This window comes from Anser cygnoides, chromosome 3 (genome assembly GCF_040182565.1).
Source record: "Anser cygnoides isolate HZ-2024a breed goose chromosome 3, Taihu_goose_T2T_genome, whole genome shotgun sequence".
NCBI classification, from domain to species: domain Eukaryota; kingdom Metazoa; phylum Chordata; class Aves; order Anseriformes; family Anatidae; genus Anser; species Anser cygnoides.
The window spans coordinates 65,266,131-65,290,092 of NC_089875.1; the positions used below are offsets into that span (position 1 = coordinate 65,266,131).

General features: G+C 46.6%; 1 protein-coding gene across 2 annotated transcripts in view; it reads right to left on the reverse strand.

Annotated features, from left to right (window-relative positions):
• RSPO3 (R-spondin 3) overlaps positions 1 to 3,616 on the reverse strand; it is a 60,727-nt gene extending 57,111 nt beyond the window's left edge. The window contains exon 1 of one of the 2 annotated variants that reach the window (XM_013175415.3): positions 3,283 to 3,608. In XM_013175415.3, the coding sequence (XP_013030869.1) occupies positions 3,283 to 3,379 (97 nt within the window). In that variant the 5' untranslated portion in view covers positions 3,380 to 3,608. Of the gene's footprint in view, positions 1 to 3,282 lie in introns of both variants that reach the window. The other variant, XM_048065544.2, reaches the window with a different exon arrangement.
• Between the last annotated feature and the right edge of the window lie 20,346 nt (positions 3,617 to 23,962).

Sequence of the window (23,962 nt, forward strand, 5' to 3'; positions counted from 1 at the left end):
CATTTCCAGCAGTTAAAAGGTCAATGAGAAAGGTGTACAACTGTCGGTACTGAGTTTTGAGGGTTGCTGGTGATCTGCAGAGCCAAAATATTTTGGAGCTATTGACTTAATCCTACTTCTTTTCTCAGAAAACTGTACACACTGGCAGGTATGTAGAACTTCTCAATTATTGGTATGCTACTCTATACTTGCTGCATATTAATCTCTCTTGTAGGACCCAAATAAGCAACTCAATTTGTTAATCTTAAGTGCTCTTATCAGAATAAAAACACACATCTCTTTGCTAATGGCATGTTTGCTTTGAACTTTTATTGATCATGTCTGCTGTGTCTAATTATGGACACAATCCCCTGTCCACACTCTGCTGTTGACTTCGGATGAGTTTCACCTCTCTACAGCCAACTATGTTCTGTATGAGACAGAAATTTAGGATGCTCAAGCTGGTAAATGCAGTAGGAGTTTGGGGAGTGAAAGACCAGACTTTTCTCCTAGTAAAGATTACTTTGACAATACAAAATAAGTAATACTTCAGGTCCAGGTCCTTCTGCTGGGGTAAATTAAGAAGGAAAATTCAATTTATATGAGCTGAGAGTTTGGCCCAGCATATTCTGAATTAGTCAGTTCAGGCTTTGTTATTCTTTTCTCCTAAAATACGGCAGCATACAACATGATAGATTCTACACAACATAGGCCCTCGGATATTTACCAAAATGAAGTAACATGGGCTCACTGATTCATTGCTTGACAGCAAGTAGTTTGGGCTGCATTTAAAAACGCACAGGTAGAACGGAACTTCGAAAGCACGTCCCCAGCAATGGGACTAGGACGTACGCTTAAAGGAAGCTGATGAGGAAAAAAGAAACGGAAATCCAGAGAGAACCTTCCACGCAGCAGACAGAGGGCTTTGACAGGTGTCTTCTTTATCTGCACACTGACACTTTTTCAAGTTGCATTCTTCATGAATAACTATTTATAGATTTTAAAAGCTAAAATACTAAGTGCAAATGGTGACCCTAACCTCTGCTGTAATTACTTCCATAAACACTCACACTAGTTTTCGCTTTGCACCCAATACCTAGTGGTTACACCAGAGCATGGCTTACAGCCAGCCTGATCCGAAGACCTCAACCAGCAGACAAGGTGCACCATGCCTACGTGAGATGCTCTGGTGGTTATCTACCTTCCCTTACAAAACAAGGAGCCAACTTTCCAGTAGCCATCCCGCCTATTTCTAGCCGTGATTTTTTTTCAGCCACTTATTCCACTGTGAATTTAGCTCAACTCTCATCTTTTAAACATAAAACTGTGAGCAGCTTCTTGGTACCTTCCTTATGCACCAAACCAGCTAATTTTTGCAGCCAGCAATTCCAGCTGTCGTTCCCGAAAGTTACGCAGCTAAAGGAGGGGAGCTAAGAAAGACCCGGGCAGGACCGGGCGAGGAGCACACACACGCACAAGCGCTCTCACACACGCACACTCACGCCCGGCAGCCCCGATGCTGGCATATAGCGGCTGCCCTGCGCCCAGCAGCCCGGGGCAGCACGGCGGCTGCCTTCCCCCCCCATAGGAGTGACCTGGCGACCTCCGCGGGGCAGCGGCCGGGCCGAGCCGAGCCAGGCCAGGCCGAGCCGAGCCGAGCCGCGCCGCACCTGCCGCCGGCTGCCCGCCGCGGCACAGGACAGCAGAGGTCGCCGCTGGCCCGGCTCTGGGCCCGGCTCGGCACGGCACGGCGCGCACAAGGTGCTCCGGGGCTGCCCCCGCTGCGAGTCCCCGCCGCCGGGACCCCGCGGTGCCCCCTTTTGCCCCCCAGGGGCGTCCCGTCCCCCCTCTCCCCCCGGCCGAAGCCCTGCACCGCGCCCGTCGGGGGCCGTCGGGGGCCCCCGGCGAGTTGTGGGGCGCGGGGCAGCCGCAGCTTGCGGGACGGCGGCTGCCAGGGTTAAAGGAGAGGGTGGGAAGGGATGGAGGCTGCGGGGCGCTCCATTGCCAAGGACAATAAATCGGCCGCCCTGACGTGTTTTGCTTAGCCCCGGGTGCTCCCTCCGCCGTGGGGAGCGCAGGGCCGTGCTGCGCCCCGCTGCAGGGCTCCGTGGGTGAATCGGAGCTTGTGCGGGGAGGCGAAGAGCACAAAGGAGGCTTTCAGGCGCTGGCAGCGGCGCTCGGGGGAAGGGAACGAAGGCAGAACGAAAAAAAAAATAATATTAACAGCACCCCCCGCCCCCTCCCCGAGGAGGTAAATCGGCGTACCCCTCGCTGATTAAATGCAGGCTGCCGTGCTTTCTGACACTGCCCCGGCATCTGCCGCCGGCAGGCGCAACCAAAGCGGCCCCGCCGCCGTCGGTGCGCGGAAAGTGCCTGCCCCGAGCTGCCGGGGGCGGCCGGGCCCGGGGCGCGTCCCCACAGCGGAGCCCCCCCGGTGCCCCAGGCGGGACCAGCGCCGTCCTGCAGGCGCCGTTCCCAGGGACCCTCCTCACCTCGGGCCGGAGCGGCGTCCCAGCACGGCGCCCCCGGGTGCTGCCCCGGAACCCCCGGCTATGCCCCCGGGACCCCCGGGTACTGCCCCGGGACTCCCGGGTGCTGCCCCGGGACCCCCGGTCCCCGCCCGCCGCCAGCCCGGCCCCGGGCGGCTGCCTGCTGCGGCGGGCATCGGGGCTGCCTGGGTCAGACGGGGCGGGCTCCCTCCGTCCCAGGGGCACTAAAACCGTCCGAAATGTCGGGCTGCAGTCCCCGGGCAGAGCCGGCGAGCGGGGACGGTGCCGCCGCGGTGAGCGGAGGCTGGAGGACCCCCCAGCCCCCCTCTCGCCGTCGCTGGGCTTGCTCTGCGGTGTTGGTCCGTCCCGGCGGTTCTTGGGGAGGGGGCTGCCCTCTCCGTCCTCCCCCGGATCGCTAAGCTGTGTCCGAGGGTGGAGAAAGGCGCTCGGGGCATCGCGGCCAAAACCAAAGTTACCTGTCGCGTCATCCTGCTTTCCCTTTGGGAAATGCTAAGAAAGGCAGAGCTCCCTTTTACCGCACATTAAAATAAAAAGGAGCACACTCAGGTCTTCCCGGAGCCGGCGCTGCTCACCCCGGCGAGGTGAGAGAGCCCAGAAGGGGCTGGGAGCTCGCCTCCATCACCCCTCCAACTCAACCAAACTCCCGCAGCAAATCCGCTCGGGCGCGCCGCGGGCGCGGGACTCGCTTCCTAGCGCTAGCAAAGGCGCCGGGGGCACACGGAGCTCCCGAGCAGGTGAACGGCACAACGAGAGGAAGCAGAAGTTATCAAAGTATAAATCTCTTCGCACTTACTTCTTCCCTGTCGCCGTACCCTGGAGGCGTGCTGGCTGCCAATGTATTCCATAAAGTTCAAAGTGATAAAAAACCAAGAAAGCAGTCGCAATTGCATAGTAACCCTTTGAGAGTTCGACTTCTCCTTTTCGTTGGTTTTGTTTTTTCCTTTCCTTTAAAAATAAAAATAAAAAATCGGGGTGCTAGGCGGCAAGGGATGAACACAGCAGCAGAAATACCTGCACTGAGATCCAAAGCTGGGCTTGGCTGGGCTGGTGGCCTTTGCCTTTTTTTTTTTTTCCTTTTTTTTTTCCTTTTTTTTTTTTTCCCTTTTTTTTTTTTTTTTATCCTTTTCCTCGCCCCTCCGCTTTTCCCTATTGCACTTGGAAACCGTCCGGCCCGCTACCTGCCGCAAACCTCAGGGGGGTCTCAGCAGCGGAGAGGAGCCGTGCAGCCGCCGCCGGGGTCCATGCCGTGCCGGCGGCCGGCAGCATGATGTGGGGGCGCCGGGGGGTTGCGTGCGTGCGCCGGGCGGGCGAGGTGCCGACAGGACGGACGGACGGACGGACGGCCGTGAGAGAGAGAGGAGTGTGCGAGGGCGGGAGCGCCGGGGGGGGGGGGGGGAGCAGGAGGAGGACCCAGCCCCCCGCCGCCGCCGCCGCCGCCGCTCCGGAGCAGCCTCGCTCTGCGCCGCGGGCACCGCCAGCCGCCGGGCGGGCGCAGGTGGGCCCGGCCCCCCCCGGCGCTCCCGCCCGCCGCCGAGCAGCCCCCGGGCCGCCCGCGGGAGCCGCTCCGCTGCGGGGCCCCGGGGGAGCGGCCCCGGGGCGGGGCGGGGCGGGAGGAGGCGAGCCCGAGGCGCCCCGCACGGCGGGGGGAGGCTCCCCGAGCCCGGCCGGGCCCCCGCGGGGCGGCTGCGCCCGAGCATCCTCCGGCGGCGGGGGCGGGCGGGGGGCGGCACTTTGCCCGCGGGGGGGGACCCGCGCCGTGCGGCGCCCCGACGTCCCCACAGCTCGAAATGGGGCTGGGGAGGCGGGTCGGGGTCTCCCGTCCCGTGCCGAGCCGTGCCGAGCCGAGCCGTGCCCCGGGGGTGCCCTCCCCGCCGCCGCCGGGACCCCCAGCGCAGCCCCGGCAGCAGGGGCACGGCTCAGCCGCACCTAGGCGAGGCACGGCCGGCTGTCTGACAGAAGGGTATCGCGTTTCCTTTCTGCGGCAAGGGTTTCTGTTTTGGGGGAAGGGGGACGTTGGGGAGGGGGAAACTGGCCGCTTGGCCGGACCCATGCTCGCTTTGCCGCTTGTCTCAGCGGCTATCGGGGGAAGAGAGGGGGGAAAGCCGGATAAAACGGCGCTGATGGCATCAGGAGCCTGGGCGGTGTGAGGAGCAGCCGCTCGATTTGTAACTGTTTTCCTCGGCCTCTCTCCCCCCTGCCCCTCTCGGAGCTGTTAAATATCTGCACCATAAAATGTGGGGGATTTAAAGGTCTGTGGGAGGCTCCCTTTGAAAAGGACTCTGGGGAAAGTCTTTCTAATCCAGGATACTTGAGCCGGATGGGGTGGGATTGCCAGAGAGGCATAAAATAAAAGTAATTCGGCAGACAAGCTGAGGGGCTACGCTGACACGAAGAAAGCCCGTTCGCCTCGCTGTCGGGTTTTGTTTTGCTGGAGACTGAGACTTCTCGTGTGCTGGTGTGTGTGTGGAAATGTCGGAGCGAGCCAGGCGAGTGGCATAAATAAACAGGGCTGCAGGGAAAGGACGGGACACGCGTGTGAGCCAACCTGCAGCCAGCCAGACGGCTCGCTCGAGCAGCGTTAGCACCAGCGGGCAGAGAAAGCATGTCAAAAAATAAACGCTCGGCGAGAAACATAAGGAAAACATTAAACAAGCAGGGAGTGCACTCCCTCCCCTCGCCCTGACAAAGCGCGGCTGAGAAACTCCGCTTGCTGCGCCCCCGGCCCTGCCCACCCGCGTGTCCCCGCCACGCATGGGGTGCAGGAAGGGGAGAAGGCAGGGGGGACAAAAATCCCGGCCTTGACCCGAGCTGGGGTCTGCGACGAGGCAGAGCGAGAGGATGCCAGAGGGCCGGGCTGCCCCCCGTGAAGCTCTCCATTAGGGGAAGGAAAGCAAAAAGCAAAAATAAAAAAAAAAGCCAGCGGCAATAACAAACCAAACCCATAAACAGTTACTGCAGCCCTGCGATAAAAGGCGAAGATTTATATTGTTGAAATGTGTGGAAGGAGCTCGTTTCAGAGCGGAGCTGTGCCTTGGTGTTGTGCTGCCCATGCCGGCAGTGAGCGATGTTGGCCAAGTCAAGGCCGCCAGCAGCACAGCCCACAGGGGCCTTGAGGTTCCTGGGGTCAGAGCTGGCTAATGGGGTGTTTCCGTGCCCATCTCGGGGCTTTGGGCTGGATGGCAGAGGTGGGGAGCTGGGGGAGCAGCTGGTGGCCCAGGGCGGCTCCGGGAAGCCAAGGGTTTTGGAGCCCTCTGTTTTACTGAACTGTGTGCAACCGGAGACCCTAACATCAAATAGGAGAAGTTTCTGAAATACTTTTTTTAAAAATAAGTATCTGTTAATCGAAGTGCGTGGTTCTTTCACTATTGCAGTAACTACCCAGTGGTTTCTCTGTGCAACTCTCTGTAGCTGGAAAATGGTATATTTAGTTTTTAGAATAGCTAATAACTTGGGGGAAAAAAAGAGGTGAGCTCAAGTTGCTCGATTATGTCCCAAAATAAGACTTTAAGATAATAATATTCAATTAATAGCTGTTATAGTGCTTGCTTAAAATGGCACTCTGGTCATAAAAACTAACCATGTGAACAGGACAGCTGAATGCTAACCCTTTGTCATTCTTCTCCAGACTGGAAATAGTTTGTGTAAGTGAACAAAAGGGTTGTTAATTTGCCTTTTCAACTCGGGAAGCATGGTAAAGAAGTAAAGGCCTTGGATTAGTTCTGATACATAATTTGGAAATGGAACAGTGTCATACATGAGATCCTTATTTTTCAGGTGCTGTTCCTGGTGCAGATCGCACAGATACGACTTCCAGCACTGAGCATCCCCACAGATGCGGGTCAGTAATGCCTGCCCAAGTGAGAAGGGCTGGAGGACTGGAGCCCTCATCCTGCGTGAAGGTTGCACAATCCAACGCATTCACTGTTTGTTAATTGCTAACAATATTCTTGGCACTACCCAGGACCCCAAATCATTACAGCCTTTGCCCCAGATTTTTATTTATTTATTTTTTTTAATTTTCCCATACAAACTAAGAGGCAGGCATGGAGTGGGGAAGACATGCAGGGAGGCACACATACAGAAGAAATAACCCAAATCACATATACACGTATGTGTGTGTGTGTGTGTGTGTGTTTGTATTACTACTCTTTTCCACATTTCCAGATCTGACAGTTGTTACATTTCTCTGTTATGTTTCCTAACATAACCCATTTGTTCTTTAGTCAAATTCAATTTAGGAGGTTAATCTTCTGCAACATCATGAGCGTTCTCAAAAGCTGTTAATATCACAAACAGAGGATTATAATTGTGTAGTCTAAATAAACCAAAAGAAAGAAACGATGTGAAATTACTCACAGTAGGTTAAAAATACAAGAATGTGTTGGGGGTTTTGTTTTATTGTTTTGTGTTTGTTTTCCAAATAAAGTTGTTCCTAAGGATCCAGTCCCAATATTTTTAATAACACCTTTATGCTTTAAATATTTAAAAGACATAATGGCAGAACGTTAATAAAATGTGCAATAGGGAACAATCCTACATTGGCAAAGAATAGACTAGATGACCTAATTGATTTTTCCCATCTCCGACTTGTGCAATTCTGTAATTGTAATGAAATCTCAACGTAATCAAAGCCTGCAGGATTGGGCCCTAAATTAGCATGTCAGTCTGGGCCACGTCCAAAGCTTGTTGCTGTCAGCTTGACCCTTCATCAGTCCAAGAGGGGTTTGGATCTGGTCCTCTGGATGACACTGAAAGGGAGCTGAAATGTTGTTTTATTGTACAAAAGGAAAAAAAAAAGTATTTTTGGGAAAAAACACATGGGCAAATTCTGCAGTACAAATCTTCCAGATGCAATTCAGTTAGGAAAGTCCAACAGGAAGGCCTCAAAATGAAACTGAGAACTTTTTTTTGGCACAGAGAAAGCTTTAGCAGTTAACATGAGGATGATCAAAACCGCGCTAAGTCATTGTTTCCCTCTATTCATCTATCAGTTTGTCATCTCTTGGTCTTGCAATCAGATTGTAAAGCTTTTGGGATGGAGACCAACCTCTTGTTCTGTCTTTGCAGAAGCTATGCCTACAGCAGCTCTGACCTGCCAGTAAAAATTTCAGCATTGCCATGGGATTCTCCATGTAGTTCGGGTGTAAATACTCAGCCTAGAACAGAGGTGATTAACATAAACACTTTAATGATATATGATACATTAAAAAAATATATATGCTTTTGGTCTAGAATAACTAACCACTCAGAAGGCAACACCAGAATAACTGCACAGGTCTAAATTCATGCATCAATTTACACGTGTACTTTTCCTGTGGTGACAGCCCATGAGGTGAAGTAAAGCTGTGACTGGGTAAAACTGGAGGATATGAGTAACAAGCAGCAAAGGTTTCACAGGACTCTGACACATTCTTTTTTTCAGGCATTGGGTTCTCTGTGACTCCAGTAGTTGGGAGGACGACTCACAGCACCTTAGAAGCCTAGTTGCTTTCTCACTTTGGCTGTGGTTCCAGTGAGTTTCTTTGGTAGGAATGTCCCCCTAGGTAGATCCCACACTTGCCCAAGTGACTCGCTCATTCCCACTTCCTGAGCTGTGCTGGCCCAAGCATTAGCAGTAGCACACTGGATTAGGGAAATATCTGGCTGAAAAAAAGTGAAATCCCACAAAAATAAATAAATAAATAAAAATAGAAACGGTTTTGTTCCAGCACATTTGGTTCCCTGATCTAGTTCAGCATGACAAGCCAGGAATAAAAAGCCTGATGTGTAAAACAGACAGTAAGGGCAGGAAGTGTCTCAAAGGGGTCTATGAAGCAATCACACTACTGAAGATGAATTCATAGATGCAGTGTCCTTCAGAAAAGCAGGGAGTAGAAAAGAAGCCTGTCTTCTCATGTGTGTGCTCACCCCCTAGCAGGAGTGATATGCATATAGTCCTGTGTGCATGTAGACGAACAGACAGGCCTGAAGAAGGACGATGGTGCTCGGTGCGGAGCTCCTGTGCTCCAATTTCAGCTCTTCTCAGCCACCACATCCACTCGCCAGGAAGTCCTGAGGCAGTTTAGCTCAAGCTGTTCTGAAAGCTCCTCTTCTGAGCTTCTGAGGTTGCTCATGCCCAGGCCCAGCACCCTTCCACCTCCCTCAGTCCCAGGCATGGACAATTCCTCTGCTGAGTTCCCTCACAAGGAACAAGCTTAGAAACACAGCAATAAAATTACTCTGCCTACAAAACACCATCTCATTTTCTTTTAAAACACAGAGTATTCCCCTGGGAGGAAGGGCATATAGGCTCTATGGCTGCAGGGTTTTCAAATCCAAGATTTATAAGACCAGAGGGAGAACACGTGAACAACTGCAACTCCATCCTTGTACTTCAAACAGGATGAGCAGATCCCAAACTCTTTTCGTTGCCTGCTATCATGCTATTGACAGGTCCTGACTCATTATCCTGGGCTGTTCTGTGTGCCATTAATGGTACATATGACCTGGAATCAATTGCATTAGACGAGAAGGTGGGACTATTTTCATTTCAGACTATATTTTACACCATGGTGTCACTGGATCAAGTACAGTCAGGTACTGCATCTACAGGATGTCTGTATGGAAAGGCAGCAGTGTTACAATCCTTGCCTTCTGTGAGCAGCCACTGTCATGACATGAGGCACGGAGCGTGCAAACATGGGGTGCCCTGCCCTGGGGTAGCCCATCCGTATGGTACCAGGAGGGGCAGCAGGTCTGGCTGGGGTACTGGGTCTCTTGTTAATAAATATAGAGAAACAGCAGCAGAATCCCTCTTAAACAAGCATGCCAGGGTAGGCAGGTCTGACAGCTGTCATCACAGCTTCCCTACACCTTCTACCTCTTCAGCAGCACCACCACTCAAGCCTACCTCTGGCCTCTTTCCACAGTCACAGAGACAACACTCTCAAATGTTGTGCATGAAACATGACCTTTATGCACCTGATGCTTCCTCAGTTTCCTCATCATACTTTACAGGGAACTCTTTATCTCACTTACTGACTTCATATGCCAGGCACCACTGGTGGATGTGCTGCCTGCTGTGTTGCAGAGCACTGCATTGCAGTCAGGTTGTCCTTCACTAAATATTGGTAAATGTGTCACTGATAATTATTCTACATGATATTTCAGTAACATATGACTGTATTAGGCCGATAACGCTGAACAATCAAGAACTTCTGTACTCAAATGCTCTTGTTGCATATTTCAAGGCGTAATCTGAAGGTCCAGAAAGACTGCAGAATGGTAGTCTTGAAGAAGGATGTTCTCTGCTAACCTCTGATGTACCAGACACATGGTCCTCTGTTGAGGAAAATTTCTCAGCATGGGCTGATGTCTGCGCCTGTGCCTGGAGAGCAAGAAGCAGATGTCTATGTTGCAGTGGCATAATCTGAACTGAAATAAACACGTGTACCTGTCATGAAGAGACCTGCTTTCCTCAGTCAGAGCCTCACCACTTTGCATACCTTCAAGCATATTTCTGACTGCTGTTCATGACTGGAAAGAACTTCTCTGTATTTCAGTTCAGGACTTTATTCTTTTTCATATGGTGCTGATGGCTGCCAGTGGAACAGCAATGATTTAGTGATGTGGAGCTTCTGCTAAGCTATCAGCATTTACTGCATTGAACAAGCTACAAACAGACATCAGACAGTTACAGCTTGAAAGCCAAGATTTAATGAAACATACAGGCACCGTCTACCTAGTAGTAACAATTTTAATCTTTTAGGTGTATGAATTTGCAAGTGACATTAAAAACTCAACAGTTAGATGCTTAATGCCCTGAAAAAAAGAGCAGGAATAGGCACACCCCTCCAAATTGCAATGAAAACCAACATTTACCATGAACTGAGAGAGCCAGCAGAAGCTGGCTATATGGAAAAATTTAGCCCAGCTGGGGTTTTCTGCTTTGTTGGATATCCATCCATGCCTGATCCAGCCAGCCTCCCCATCAGGGCAGAAAGCCATATCCTTTCTTTCAACAAATTGAGTCTGCTTTCTCCTTCCTTCCTGAGTCCACTGACAGGAGATTGTCCCTGGTGTCCCTGACCCTTGGCCAGGGGGTGGAAGCATGCTCCACGTACACCTTCAGCACGAGTGGGACTGGGGTGAAGCCACAGCCCGCACCCCCAGCTCCTGGTTATGGGACTTCAGCTGGGGTCACTCCGCCTGCTGCAGCCGTGCCACTGCATGGCAAAGGAAACCAGATTCACGGTGTCAGACCATTAGAAGGAGACAGTTTTAAGGCACATGAAGGGAAGTCTTAATTCGTCTCTCTCTCTAAGATTGCTTGCACATTTCACATTAAATGGAAACAGTCCTTATGAGCAGAAAACTGGTATCTCCTGGCTGCATGTCCTAACCACTAAGCAAAAGCATTCTCACTACCATTTCTTTTTTTTCTGTCCCTGTATTATGAAGAAGTTATTGCGCACAGCTTGTTGAGAGGGGTCCAACCGGTGGCTGGGTCTAGCTCTGCAGAGCATTTATGCTCTGCCCTGCTTGGCCTTAGCCCTCAAGCTGCTCGCCCAGGAGTCCTGCCTGGGTTAGCTCTGGGTCTCTGCAGGGCTGAACACCGAGGAGCATTCACCCCAAATGAGGAAGGATGTTGTGGATTTAATTGGGTGCTTCTAGGCTAAGCTGCTGCTGAGGATGATTCTTAGATCACAGCTTTCCACACAGCCTTCAAAGTCCCTGTTTGGATCCAGCTTCTCGTACCAACCCGCTTTATGTCCTTGCAGAGTGGCACACAGTAATAGTGTTCAGGACATAGCAGAGAAGAGTTTCACTGCTCCTTTCATGGTAATACCCCACCGACCTGCCTTCTAAAAGTGAAATAAAATCTCCAACTGCTTAGTCTGCAGGTTACTTATCTTTAATAATTAACTATTTGAGAGTGTTATAGTACCCACAGATTCATAATAAGGCATCTGGAGCTGAGTTTTATACCAGGACTTAAAAAATCTTTGTTAAGAAGTTGTGTCTTCCCGGACAAATATTTATTATACCGTATGGAGCTCAGAGTGTTTTTTATCTACAACAGTAGCTTCTACAAGCATTACTGCCAGGCCATTTAACGAAAGCCAGGCTGTTTAACCATGGGGTACGGATACAAAGAGCACATGTATATGTATTTCAGGAACTCGAAAGCTAATTTTGTAATATGGAGTCAAGCAGGGCATATGGTAGATAACAGTCCCCTTTCACATTCTAACACAGGATTGAGATTTCTTAACAAAGGCAATAGAGTTGCAAAACAGCATGACTTTGTTGCAGTTAGTAATTAATGAGGTGCTAAAAGTGCCTAAACAGAGGATCCCAGACAGAGAATGCATGACTCAAGAGGATAAGAAGCCCCCATCCTTTCAAACAACAGTGTCATTTAAATAAACAAGCAGCAACTCTCTGGGTTTGGTGGGGTGGGAAGGGTGCATTAGCAGCCATCACAGAGCCCTTCGCTGCAGCAGCATACAGAGGAGCCAGCGCTCTCCTGCCCTGGGAACCCAGTTGTGCTTTCCTTTTCCGGGTGGAGGCAGAGAGCCCTAAGGTGTGAAACATTTGTTTAATCCATTACTGGGGAGAGGGCAGATCACACGTTCATCGCTGCTGCTGCTTTTCCAGCGGGATGTTAGTCAATTCGATTCATAATCAAGCAACGGTGGTTGCCCTGAAGGCTGTTACCAGCTACATACTATGCAGGATGCAGTCTACCTGGCAGGCCCTCTTTTTTCCCTCGTAAAATACATCACTTCTGTGTTCTCAGATGAGGTATAAACCCTTGGTTTATGCTTTTTGATTTTTTTCCTTTTTGTATTTTAACAAGCGTGGGAGATTTTGTGCCATTCTGCACAGCAGTTCAGGATTATTATTTTTTTAAACAAAATCAATTCCAGTTCGAGTATTATATGAAAATAACTAAGGTTTATAAAGTGTTTGTCTCATAATGTTTACTTTCTTTCCAACCAAACATTTATAAATAGATTGAGAGAAATGTGGCAAAGCACCAAAGCCATCCACTAAAATATTTCATAAGAAACTATAATGTGAAAGGGGAATAAAGGAGCACTTTTGGAAGTGATGTTTGTTAGTGAATTCTTTTTCGTGTAGGGGGATATGATGCAATATGTCATGTTGACCCTTTGGAGTCTATGGCATACTGATCCAAATTTATTCCTGGAGGGACTGCAGTGCAGTACAAGAGTTGTAGTCAGATCGAATTTATCTACACATTTCTACAGCTTTTTTTTTTTTTTCTTTTGATATAAGAAAACTAGCTACTGAGAGTTCATCACATGCTGAGAAGTGATGGAGTTAGTGAGAAATCCAGTTTCTGTATTTTCAAATCCAGGCATCTACAGCACACTTAAGTTTACTTTATTTTTTTTTTCCTCCAGGTAGATATCTTTCCATATCTTTCCATCCTAGTGCCTGGCAAAGAGAGAACAATCATGCATGTCATGCATGTCCTTCATTCTCTCTTCCTTGTTACATATGAAACTTATGGAACATATTTGATGCCCTGTTGTTTTTCATTAGGCACATAGATATAAACTCTTTGGAAGAGTGGATGTTGTTTCCAGTGTGCTCTTTCTTGAAAACTGAGCGGCTTTTTTTCTGTGCTACCTTTTCTTCTGTTAATTATCTGACTACTACTTAATCCTTTGCAACTCCCCCAGAGTGAGCAGTAGTGGGATCAGTAGTGGGTACAGACCATGGCCGAACTCTGGTGGTTCTTGTGTTGTGCCCAAGAGGACTGAGGGAGTTCAACTGAAACGGTTGTGAAGACCTCAGTAGCTACAATGATAACATTATTTTTGAGCTAGATGACTGATCTTCCTTTTAGAAAAGTACACACATGGGATCTGCAGATGTTGCAGTACTGTATTGAGCTTGTTTGAATTTCCAATGCAGGAGATTTTTGACCCCAAGGGTCAAAGTGAACGATAGCTTTGTCCCACATCAGGTCCCCTATAGACGTGGGTCCACTGTGGTCTGACTCATCAGGACAGACCAAAGGAAAGCAATCCTACTGCTGTTAGTTGATAAAGACAGGAAAGATTTGATTCTCTTTCCTGAAAATGTAGACATGAGCTACTATGGCTACTTCAATTTTTATTAAAAATGAAGATCTTCCTTTGTTTTCCGGTCTCAGTGACATACTCTGGTGTGAGCCCTGCAGGGCCTGGCTTTGGCTGGCGCCAGGAGAGGACTACATCTCTACGGGACTGCCGTGGGGGAGTTTCTGCAACAAAAAAAGAAATCTCCTGTATCAAGCTTTTCCTTAGAAATACTCTAGAGGGAGTCAAATCTAAAAGTTTATTTATCTTTAAAGTATTTCAACTGCAGTTCCCCTTTTAAAACATTCTGTTTGCTTCCTGTTTATTTATTTTAGGCCTGTCTATTAATGCTGCATTTTTGTTTGAATGTGTTTGTACATTTTCAGATCAGATACGTGCTAATAGTACTTAAGAGGCATTATTTGGAGTGATGTGTCACTGTCACAGCAATAAATAGCCTTTGAAACCAGCAAATACCAGTTTTAGCTTTGAAGCAAACAGAGTCCTAGGAAACAAAAGCAAAAGAGAAAGTAAAAGAGTTTCACATACCAAAGAAATGGAGGTATGGCTTGTATTTAAGATCGTTTTCTACAGTGTTTTGTTGGCTTCAGTATCTGGTGACACACTAAGTCTCTTACATGAATAACTTGCGTTAGAAATGTAACTTTGAATTGGATGTAACTTCCCATCAGCTATATGCTACTATCCTGGATGAAGGCTGTGGATGTACCCTACTTTTAAAAAGTGAGTTCACTTTTAACATTGATTTATTATTTGAATATCCTATCTACTATCCTTGCTCTGCAGTGGTTATTGGACAGTTTTTAAGAATTAAACATATACAGAGATGGAGGGGAGGGAGGACTGTGCTACTTCAAAAATTATTCGGAGGGACAGTCTCTCCTGGGGCAGAGCTACCTCTCTTTAACCTCACTTTGCATACATATCCAGCATAGCAGCAGACTGGAAACTTTTCTGCTTTTATTTAGCTTCCACTGGTTACAGCTGCTAAATGTCTCCTGGCTTTCTGACAACAGCAGAAAACAAGCATTTGTCAGACAACCTATGAATTCAATTTTTTTTTCCTCAAAAGAGAGAGAGAGCAATGCTCATGAGGTTCCCTTCCAGAGATTCGTCCACAATCATTGAAGGAATTACACCCACTGCCTCGCAGAAAAGACTATCTGGTATCTGGCAGCCCAGAAACTCCACAAATTCCCTGAGATCTAAACACCAAGCAGAGATAATGAGTGGGAGGCCAGAGCTAGCAGTTGAATTTCAACCTGGTTTCACTCATCAATGAACACATCCTGGTGCAACTCTGCAAGCGGAGCCCTGTTTGTGCTGAGCCTTGTGCTTTGAGGGGATCTGTGTTTTTTTTGATGGGGGAAATGGGAAGGATGTAGGAGGAGTAGTCACCTGTGGGTGGAATTGATCTGACCACGTATCTGCATATGAACTTGTCACCTGGGCAGCTTTCATAGTAAGAGAAAACACAGGGGATTTCTACAAGTGATTTGTTTGTCTAAAGAGCTAGACGTCTAAAAGAGCTGAGTTGAATTGTGCCCTAAAATATGTAGGTGTCTGAAGTTAGTTGAAATAATTTCCCTTCTGCACTGCTGTGTACAAAAGAAAGTGCAGAGGGGAGTTCAGGCAACTGGTAGAGAATGGGAAATTCCATTTTAGCTAACTGATATTTCTCATTTCCCAAATTATCCTTATTGGCTTTGTTTCACAGAGGCCTGAGGCAATTTGAAGAAGCCCCTAGAAAGCACTGCTCCCCTTCCTTCCTATGCCTGTGCCTCTGGCGGTGATGAGGGTGCATGTCTGTAGTGTGGGAAGACCGTGCTCATGTTTCTCTTTGTCTTTACATTTGCTGTTGAGCCTGTAGGGAGAAACTGAATGCGACATCTCTGACCTAGCAGTGTTCATCCATGTTGATGCAGGCTTTTGCAGCCCATCCTTTGCATCTTGCCATCATTGTTCTTACCAGGCTTTGAGCTCCATAGAAGCTCTGTGGCTCCCAGCCAGCTCAGGCAGCTCTGGCTGTCTCTCTGACTGGCCCCAGGGATGGGTAGCCAGATCTCCACACAACATCTGAACATCTCTGTCACTGAAGGCTGGAAGATCTCTCTTCCTTTGTGACAGTCTCCATGTCTCCAGGTGGTTTGGGAAAGGGCAAGTCATTGATCAGAAATCACTGGCTATGGCAGGGGTGAGCCACATCGGTATTCTCGTTTCAAGCCAGGTGGGACAGGGGTTTGATTTCTAGATCGCCATACCCTCAGAAGGAGCCCTGGTCTAACCTAACCTAACCCATCCCAAGGCAATCCAGTGGTTTCTGTCTGGGCCTTGCTGGAAATTCTCCAATATTTCCTGAGAGCATCAATAAAAAAAAAAAAAAGTTATCTCCATGAGAAACTTCAACTTCAATGCATCCCCTTTTCTTACAAAGCTGCCAGGTTGAAAAAAAAATCTGTTTAAATTCCTCAGCAATATTTTTCCTTTAGCTCTTTCTAACCATAACAATGAGCTTCCCTGAGGAACACCATGGGCCGTAGGACTAGGTATAGCTGTGTTTTTCAAAGAAGTCAGCTGGATGAAGAGGAAGCTGGGGTTAATATGAAACATTGCCCTACACCTTACATTGGCTCAAAGAACATATTTTCTCTTTCTTTCTTTCTTTCTTTCTTTCTTTCTTTCTTTCTTTCTTTCTTTCTTTCTTTCTTTCTTTCTTTCTTTCTTTCTTTCTTTTTCTTTTCTTTTCTTTTCTTTTCTTTTCTTTTCTTTTCTTTTCTTTTCTTTTCTTTTCTTTTCTTTTCTTTTCTTTTCTTTTCTTTTTTCTTTTCTTTTCTTTTCTTTTCTTTTCTTTTCTTTTCTTTTCTTTTCTTTTCTTTTCTTTTCTTTTCTTTTCTTTTCTTTTCTTTTCTTTTCTTTTCTTTTCTTTTCTTTTCTTTTCTTTTCTTTTCTTTTCTTTTCTTTTCTTTTCTTTTCTTTTCTTTTCTTTTCTTTTCTTTTCTCTCTCTCTCTCTCTCCTCCTTATTTTTTCTTTTTGTTATTACATGAGATGGATCAGTTTTTCCAAAGTTCATGAAGAGGAAGTGCATCTCTTGGTGTCATTGTTTATGTACACTGATTGACTGCCCTCTCTCACAGTCAAAACCCAGCATCAGTAAAACATTATAAAAGTATGTTTTACTTAAGTTAAAGAAAAGGCAGCATAGCTGCTGTCTTTGCTGCATCTACCCCTTTATAATGAAATAGAACATTTCACATTCTTTTGCTTCAAAACACTTTATAAGCATTTGTTCATTTGTCTCTACAGTAACTTTGAGAAATACCATTATTGTTATCATCAAGTCCATGAAGAAAGCTGAAACAGAGAGGACCTGTCCACAGTTATCCTTACAAGCCGCCCACCAGCAAAACTTGCATTGCTGTACTGATGTTGGGAGATTTGGTGTGGACAAGTCGGCAGCAGCCACAGTCTCTCCTGGGCCACAATTAGACAATATTACTGTTCAATTAGCAGGGGTCATTCACAGCACTGCTGCAGTTGTTCCTACCTACTGGTGGAACTGCAGCAGTGGCAATGTTCTTTGGATCAAAATCAGTACAGACACAGCAAAACAGACTTGTCCACAAGCAGGCCTATTAGCTATTGCAACATAATTCTTGTGTAAATAATCCCATTAAGTTCAGCTGGAATTATAAACTCTTAACTCAGGATGCTCTGCAAGTCATAGCTAGGTTGTGGAGAGGTGAAAACAGTAGTGCCAGTAATTCAGCTCAAACTGCTTTTTTTTTTTTTTTTTCTTCTTTTCTTCTTCTTCTTTCCCAAGCCAATTGTTGATCTTGAAAGCAGATGCCTCCAACTTGTTTCCTCCTGGAGGAGTGTGTGGCAAACATTTTTACAGGGCAGTGGAGCCTGCCTCCCACAGTACCTCGGAGGGAGAAAAAGGCAGAAGATGTGACAAAAGTCGAGGATGGTTCTTGAAGGACACTGAATAGCACTAACACCACAAGGTGCTAGCTAACCATAGAAATGCATTGCTGTCATCAGAAGCACTGTGGCCCAGATTTGTACTCTTGGGTGATCCAGCCTGCAAAATCTTTCCAGTTGTCTGCCTCAGGACAAAAATGTCCACTTATATGTAAAACCATTTAGGGATAGCTAATTAACTTTAAATTTATAACCAGTCTTCATACAGATTATTTTGCAATAATCATCAGTCCCCAGCATTTTGGCTTCACCTAATTTAGCTAAATAGGTGAAGACAAACCTATCCAATTCCCTATATAAATATTTTTATTTAATTTCTTTAAACTAGCTCATTTTAATTTACTTAACAGCTCTTCCTGACAAGTAAAAAGGCATTTGAAAAGAGACACGACTACCTCATCATTCAGGATTTATGCTACCTATTAAACCCATGGAGAATACTGCACTGAGGGAGATTATGTTGCATCTGTCCTGCTGGGGTTTCTTGTTCCTGTCTCTGCAGTGCCTCTTGTACATTATTGCCAAAGACAGACACTGAAATATTTGCACATTCAGGGTGGTTATGCCTCTGCTGCATCAGGAGTCCTGGCTCAGCTAAACCACTTACATTCAGCATCCTAAGAAGAGTCTGCTTCATGCCCAAGCTTAAAGAGAAAAATTCTCATTTTTTGTCCTCACTTTTCTGACTAATCACTGAAAACACTGAAGAGCTCTGCTTCTGTCCTTTGCAAAACCTTACTTAAGCACCACGAACTGTAGCAACCAGTGCCTCTGTCAAAGGGAGAAACACATGGGCAGAGAACTAAACAGCTCAATTTTTAAAAGAGGACTGGGGGGTAGGAAGTAGGGGGTGGGGAGAAAGAAAGCATATGCAAACTGAGCTCTTAAGCAAACTCTGTTCTTACTTGCCTTATGGACTTTTCACAGTGTACTTTGTTAGAACTGGGTCTTGAATGAATAGAAGATGGGCAATAGATGTGACTCTGCAATCTCACATGCAGTTAGTCAGCATTAACATCTGCGCAGTTATTTGTCACTGGTGTGCAGCTCATGTGGGCAGCAGGGTAAACACACCATATATAAATAGGCACACAAGCAAACAGCACACTAAAGATTTATAGCTCAGGGGTGATTTCAAGAGAATAGAGCTTTACTGCCTCCAGTGCCTGCTGGGATCCAGAAGTGAAGAAACTGGTTTATTGAGTGTGAATCCCAAGCTAGGACGCCTGCGGGGCCTGGGCTGGTGCCGTGAGAACCAGCCTGGAAAGCCTCATGCTGTCCCAAACTGCAAGAGGATGTAGTACCACGTGGACGTGGTCACTCAAATGCAGATGCTCAGCTGAGGTGTAATGGCCCTTGTCTACTCTTGTCACCCACGTACCCTGTGGCTCATTTCAGGATGGTGGGTATGGCCCCGCAGGGTCTGGGCTGGCTCTGCATCCCATGGGTGTGCACGTCCTCACCAACCCCACTTTCCTCTGCTGCCTGAGCATCACCCGGGGCCTGGTGTCGCTGCCCTCCACGGCCCTGCCTCCCTGCTCCCGACCACACGGGGTTACCCAGGTCTGTTGGAAAGATGGAACCTCTGTCTGGGTTTTCTCGTGCCAAAAAAAGGCTGCAGAAAGGCTTTGGTAGAGGTCAGCCCTACTATGAAAAGAGGTATCCGCCTGGAAATGAAAAGTGCCACCCTAAAATGAAAATCGCAGAAAAGATGAGAAAACAAGAGCAAGAGCAACACGGCTGCTTCGCTGTGCTCAGGACTGTCTGGTGGCAGCAAGTGCTGCGGGTTAATGGAGTCACCTCTCACCCCTGGAATCTAGTTTAAATCTTGCCTTAGGGTAATAAAGGGAAATTGCATCTGATGGTGTCAAATTAGTCCCTAGTGGACTTTTCTCCACATCACAAATTCACCACAAATTTCACACAATTTGTCATGATTGGCAGGATCTGCTCATAGAAGCTGAGGATGGAATAGCTGGGGTTTTGTAGGCCAGAAGTCAGGGGCTGTTTGCAGATGGCTTCAGCACTATCAGGCCGCCACTGTCAGAACAAAGCCCCGGGTTCATCCCTGCTCATCAAAGCAGGGGAAACAAACAGAGAAGCCATCATCTCATGACAGGGCTAAACTATTATTCACTTCTACAGCCAAGGAGGTTTGGCAGAGCAAGCTCTGACCTATTGATTTACACCAATGTCTCACTGAGTGGAGCTATTTGGGTTTTATAATAGTCTAAATGAGATCAAAAAATATAGCCACATACTTACTGGAGTTTAAAATATTCAGGTATTTTAAAATATAGTGGTCTTGGCATAAATAAACATGCAGATTCTGATGAAATTGGGCCATTTCATGTGGATCACAATGTGTGAAATACTAATTTGAGTGAGTACCCCTGCCTGAGGTGCCAGGTGTGTCTCTGCTTCATGCATTCATGCACAGCACACATCTATGTCTCACGTTTGCTCTGTAGATGCAGTATTTGAGGATAAATAAGAGCATTTTATGTGTATTAAAGGCAACGTGAAGTCAGGTCCTATCTCCTCTTGGCTCTGGTACCTGTGCAAAAGCACTTTAGACAGATCCAGGCCTGCTAAGAAAAAAGATGGAGAAGTAACCCAAAGTCACTTTGCTCAGTGGTGTCATTTGATAAATAATGGATGTCATGAGAACAAGGCAGCATACAGTCATTCTGACGCTGACCCACTTGGGTCTTGGACTAATAACCTAGCCGATTTGTGCAGGCTGGTGTTACCATACACTGCCCTTGAAGCATCACAGCCCCTTTCCATGTCATTCCTTGATGTCCTTACTTCAGCTCAGAGGACTTGTCAGATGGCTGCTTTCCAGATTCATTGACTTTGCTCATATCCTGTTGAAAAATCTTCATAACAGTGCTGAATAGTATATAAACATGTGCTTAATGCTTTTGAAAATGAAACCTGAGAACTTTGCAAAGATTAGCTGAAATAGGTGGCAATAACACACACATATTCTTTCAAACAACAGGCAGCAGTGCTGCACCTATTTTTGATGAATAGTCTCTCTTGATGAAATACCCTTTAGAAACCTCGAGCTGCCTCATCCTCCCAGTCATTTTGGATGGTCCCCACCAATCTTTCTCTATGCTGATCAAGCATGGGAGTGGTGACACATCCAGCCCTTGACCCATTCCATGTCCCAAATGAGGTACTGTTTTGGGGCCAGCTCGGGGAGCCCTTTCTTGCTGCCTTTTCTGCCTGTCCTTCCCAGCCTGGCACCTCCAGATAGAGTTTAGAAGTTCTGTCTGAAAAGTAAAATTCTTACATCCATTCCCACATGTTAGTACACTTAGCAGCTCCCTTTGAATGACTAATAGCAAAACCTTGCATATATTTAGCAGAGTCTGTTGTAAAGCAGATACCCGTCTAGCTCTTTAATATAAGTGCTAACATTTAAACAAAATAAATCTATGTTCTGGTGGAAGTAAGCAATGACAATAAAGAGCAATTAGGTGGGCCAAACTTTAAAGGAAGTGAGCTTTTGTAGCTCTAAAGACCAACTACAAAGCTGAGTTAAATGCACTAAGGTGAATAATAGGTGCTCAAATCCCCCCTCAGCACTGGGAAGGTGAGGAAGGGAGAACACTTGGAACTGAAGAAATATTTAAATTGTTTATAAGTTTTTGTTTTTTTTTTTTAACTTTTTCTAACGTACTCTCTCATTTCCTGTTATTCTAAAAAAAATCCCCAGTGTGCATTGGTTCACATTAAGTCCACCATTTGTCCCTGGTTAAGAGTAAAGATGACTTGAAATTTGACTTCAGCTCACTTTCATGTTCCATATAAGTGAAAGAGTAATCTTTCTTAATTCTCAATGCATGAATAAAGACACATAGATGAATACAGACATATCCACCCTTCCCACATATAGCCTCTCCTCCATCCCAATCCATTCAAATAATACTTTCATCAAAAATAATGATAGAAAAAAAAAGGCTATGGGATATGATGTGCAAAGGGTTGCTGAGGACAAACAGAGACCACGTCATAGGCAAGATCTGACAGCAGAGGAAGGATACAGATCTATACTTACATTAGTCATGGTTTCTGTACAAATCTGTGTAGATTTTTTTTTTCCTTCAAGAAAATACATCCCTTAACTATTTTAATCTAAAACAGCACTCTGTTAGCTAGTAAAAACAGTGAGGTCTCATCTTTTTGCTGGCTACTCACTAACAGCATAAATTAGACTTAGAAACTTCCTTCTGCTGTGGACATCTGATGCATAAATAACACCATATGTTCAGCAGCAGTTTAAATAAAATATCGTTCTTACCTTGACAACGACAGTCTAATTTAGGAGCTATGTCTGTAATCAAAATGCAAACACTGAAGTGTTCTGCTTAATCTTTGTAAAAAAATGTATTACTTCTGTGCTGCCCTGAAACCATAGAAAGTATTGCTTTATATGCAAGGGGAAACCCCCATCATCTTCTAGCTTTGTGTGGCCAACATATACCAATCAGAAAATCTAAATGTCATCAGGAATGACCAACAGGGTAAAAAACTTGTTCCTAAGAGCATATGGACCCCCCTGGCCTCAGGAAATATTTGAAGAGTGCATACACATTTCGTCAAGATTTTTGAAATCCCAGGGGGAGAGGAAGGAATAAAAACACAATGGAGTAATTTAAAATGGCAGGTATTGCACTTTTCTTTTTCAGCACTGGAAATCAGATGCCTAATATTAATAGAAGCCATTATTTTTATTACTCTTATTAAAGAGGCTAACACCTGCCATCTCCCAGATTTCTGAGAGTGATTTAATTCTTCCTTCCCCTCTGCAGTGGTGATTATATTACACAGGATGGGGGGTAAATGGCATCAGTTTAAACACTGACATCGACTTTACCTTTCTAGGAAGGCTGTACCTGAAGCAGTCCATTCTGAGCACAGGGAAAAGCAAACCCTCACAGCTGGAGCAAAAGTGGCCAGCAGCAGCCCATGGACCCAGGAAGACCAGAAGGCCTGCAGACATGTCCTTTGGGGAGGAGGCTGCCCTGCTGCTCCCTGTCCTGAGGACAAGCCGCCCTGTTGCTGCCTGGCTGCTGGAGGTGGCGGAGACACATCCCAGCGCTGCACCACGGGGATCTGCTTCCCCTTTGCTCTCCCGCCACCCCGCAGCTTCACTGGGGGCAAAGCACTTTTTGCGGGGTTATTTGGATGGCAAAGGATGAGTTCCTTTTCTTATTCAGGGTTGAGCAGAGTATTTTAATTGTTTTTGTTGTTGTGGTTAATTCATTTCCATAAATAAAAATGGAAAACAACTTACAATTGATGACAGCTAGTTGAATTCCTCCTCTTCCTGAGTACATTTCACTGTCTGCTCCAGTCACTTTGCCTGCCCGTCCGTCCCACATTCTCAGGGCCCAGATGCAGAATAATTCATTTTACTAATTCTTGTTTCATATTAGTCCTTTACCAGCCTCAGAGGTTGTTTACTCTCCTCTTAGTAATCTGAACTGGACTTCTCCAAATTCCTGCAATAACATTTTTAAACACTTCAGCCAGAAAATTACAGCATCCTTCTTTTCAAGGCTAGATATCATCATCATCATCTCTCTCTCTCTCTCTCTCTCTCTCGCTCTCTCAATTTATATAGACAGACTTAATATACATAGATAACCTTCTGACTGTATGTGAAGGTGATTTGGGAAGTCCGATATAAGGCCTGATACCAGGCAGGTTTTGCAGTTGCTGCTGTTGCTGTAGTCTCTTGGCACAGGCAGGTAGCCACATAGGATGTTGGTGAGAAATATTCTACCAAACCTCAACCGCAGGATTTTCAAAGGCATTGCACATATTTTTCAGGCTACTGCATGGAGCATTCCCTTGAGAGCACAGCGGGCTTGGATTTACTGCTGCTGGCTCAGGGTGTGTTGCACTCATGTAGTTGGAGTTTTCCCTATAAATCACATGCAAGTTACCTACTTTTGCCTTTGTAGCAAAGGAATGAGAAGCCTGCCCATGGTGATGGATGGCTTAATATTAGATGCTTTCTAGTAGTGTGTAGCTGAAACATTGTGAAATTGGAACATTTTACAGAGGTGAGTTTACTATGCTGGTATTCAATGCCACAACACACTGCCACTGCTTCCAAATTTCTCAGAGGTTTTCACAGCTCGTTTGTCCTCAGGTGCAAGCACAGGTGAGTCATGCTGATGGTGATAAGGTCCACTTGAAGACTGCTTCTTCACCTGGGCTTGTTGTGTGACCAGACAGTCACTGTTGCAAACACAGTGAATAAATGACATTGGTGCCTCTCGTAGGTGGCTGTGTGCCTATTTGAGAAGGTCTGGCCAGCACATGCTGGAGGAAGGAAGAAAGGGCGAAGAAGAAATACGAGAGAGATATTA